At 53.9% G+C, this 2,780-nt stretch overlaps 1 protein-coding gene across 1 annotated transcript in view; it reads left to right on the forward strand.

Annotated features, from left to right (window-relative positions):
- Positions 1–272: 272 nt before the first annotated feature.
- Positions 273–2,780, forward strand: part of EWSR1 (EWS RNA-binding protein 1) — a gene marked incomplete at both ends in the record, with an annotated part of 15,922 nt that continues 13,414 nt past the window's right edge. Inside the window, 3 exons of the mRNA XM_008945180.1 lie at positions 273–309; positions 558–609; positions 2,629–2,752. Of these exons, the coding sequence (XP_008943428.1) occupies positions 273–309; positions 558–609; positions 2,629–2,752 (213 nt within the window). The remainder of the gene's footprint in view (positions 310–557; positions 610–2,628; positions 2,753–2,780) is intronic.

Below are 2,780 nucleotides of genomic sequence, written 5' to 3' on the forward strand. Positions count from 1 at the left end.
TCAGCCCCCCTTGGGTGTCATCCAAGGTGACAGTTAAAGTAAAGCAGGGTCATTTGAGATCAAAGCTGCTGCAGGAGCAGCAGGAACAATAAAGGGAAGAGTGGGTTTTCATAAAACCTGGATAAAGTTCATTTACCTTCCACTCTTTGAAACCTGGATTTCCAGTGGTTTTGTTCTCTCGGGCTGTAGGAGGAAATTCCAGCTGCTGTGCTCTTACACTGTTCATTTTGTTAAGCCTTTGTCAACGTTTCTTTTTGTCTCTTTTCTTGTAGATTATAGTACCTACAGCCAAGCTGCAGCTCAGCAGGGGTGAGTAGCATTATGGTCTTCCCCTCTCTGGTTTAAAAAGACATCATAACACTATGCCATAATTGTGGTTTAGCTTAATTCAGGTACATTTGTAAATCCTTTGGTTTTCCTTTAGCTTGTAGCTTTCGTGTCCCCCCAGTATCTCAGCAGCAGTCCTTTGGGTGTGTGCACATTGTCTCGTGAGGATGTTTGGCCCAAATTTTGCCGCGTGGGGATGGATAATAAATGTCTTTCAATTCCTTCTGCAGCTACAGCGCGTACGCACCTCAGCCAGCGCAAGGATATGCACAGACCACCCAGGTAAAGCCACAGGGCCCTTCCTGATGACTGCTGGCCCTCCCCCTGAGCTCCACGGGGCTCCTCCAGCCACCCAAACCACGAGCAGAACCTCCAAATCTGGCATTAAAGTCATTAAAAGTTGTCTTGTAGCTTCACGCTCCCCCCAGACTGCTTTGGTACAGAGAAAACAGCCTCAATGTGAAGGAGCCACTTCTTTGGTATATCATCAATCCATCAGTTGAGAGGTTTAGAAGAGCCAAATTCTCAGGGTGTGTTGGACACCACTGAGTGTTTTACTCAGTAAAACACTCAGTGGTAGGAGAGAAAAACCTTAAAAACAAAAAACAGGGGAAATTTCCATCCCTGAGATTGCAGTGTCTGGACAAAGGAGGAGGAGATTGTTTCCTGGAGGTGTTGCTACTAAAACTAGAGCAGCTTTTAGTGGGTTCATTTTGGTTGTGCAGCAGCTCAGCTGTAGGCAAGTAGCCATGGGAGGTTTGCAGTGTTTCCTGCCTCTTGCTGTTGTGAGTTTCCACAGGCAGTGACATACTCAGTCTGGTCAAGGCTTTTCTGATCCTGGTTGAGATCTGTGGCTCGAGTTCAGGGAGATGGGCTCATGAGTTACACAGGCTTAGATCCCTAAAGGCCTTTGAGTTCCAGGCTCCATCAGGAGTCAGTAAATCCCCTGGAGAAAGTTGGGGCTGTCTTCCTGTCGCTTCTTGGGCTGTAACTAGTTTTATCACTGATGAGGCCACCCCACAAATCCTGGGGTCAGTTCTGGGCCTCTCCCTGCCAGAAGGACCTTGAGGGGCTGGAGTGTGGCCAGAGAAGGGCAACGAAGCTGCTGGGGAAGGGTCTAGAGGCCAAGTGTGGGGAGGAGCAGCTGAGGGAGGTGGGGGTGCTGAGCCTGGAGCAAAGGAGGCTCAGGGGAGACCTGGCTCTGCACAGCTCCTGACAGGAGGCTGGAGCTAGGGGGGGATCGGGCTCTGCTCCCAGGGAACAAGGGACAGGACAAGAGGAAAGGGCCTCAAGTTCTGCCAGGGGAGATTTAGGCTGGGCCCGAGGAACAATTTCTTGCCCTGGAGGGTTGCCCAGGGCTGTGCCAGGCTGCCCAGGGCAGTGGTGGAGTCCCCACCCCTGGAGGGGTTTCCAGGCCATGGAGATGTGGTGTGAGGGACACAGGGCAGTAGGGACCTGGCAGTGCTGGGGACATGGTTGGATTCAATGCTCTGAAAGGTCTTTTCCAACCTCAGCAGTTCTGTGATTCCCTGATTCTGTCCTAAACTGCTGGCCACACGGAGCTGTTGGACGTTGGCTGAGGTTTGAGCTGACAGGTCCATGGGCTCCCAAACCCTTCTTCTCCCTCACAGTCCGGGGCTGCAGGAGCTCTTCAGCTGGTCACAGCACCCTGTGCTGACTGAACCACAGCCCAGGAGCTGCTCTGCTCCAGGGTGGAGCCAGAGGCACTGGGACCAGCCTTCAGTGATGGTCTATACTGGGAAGTGAGCCCCAGGGAGGGTTGAGGTGAGAGCTGAGCTCTCCCTGAACGTGAAGGCACCGGGATGGGACACCTGGACCTGACCAGGCCAGGGTGCTGATCCCATCCTTAGATGCCTACCTAAACTCCAAATTTTTCAAACTATTGCTCAGTGGACAGGAAGAATATTCCTAATAACTTCATGGAAACCTTAAATAGGTCTCGTCTAGCGACCACTAAAGCAGTTTTATGCTGGGCTAACAGACTTGCAGCTGGTGCAGCTCTGCCCTCTGAGAATCCCCACTCCCCATGTCTCAGGTGGTGGCACCTAGGGAATCAGGAGCAGCTGGCCAATTTAGGCAGCCCAGAGGTGGCTGTGACAACTTCAGAGGCCACCCCTCAGGTCCTGGAGCTGAAGGAGATCGTTTATAACTCAGTCACAGCCCTGAGCCGAGCTGTGAAGCAGCTCCCACAGCCTCACCCCCCACCCCGGGAACCCTCCGAGCCCCATCCCCACGAGTCCCTTCCACATGCCAACGAGCTCCCTGGTGTTTTTGGAGCAGACCTACGGGCAGCAGAGCTACGGGAGCTACGGGCAGCCCGCCGAGGCCAGCTACACGCAGCCGCAGCCCACCGCCACCTACGGGCAGACGGCCTACGCCACCTCCTACCGGCAGCCCCCTGCCGGTAAGAGGCCCCCGGGCCACCGGGCACC

The sequence above is a fragment of the Merops nubicus genome, unplaced genomic scaffold, assembly GCF_000691845.1.
Source record: "Merops nubicus isolate BGI_N331 unplaced genomic scaffold, ASM69184v1 scaffold13678, whole genome shotgun sequence".
Lineage (NCBI taxonomy): Eukaryota > Metazoa > Chordata > Aves > Coraciiformes > Meropidae > Merops > Merops nubicus.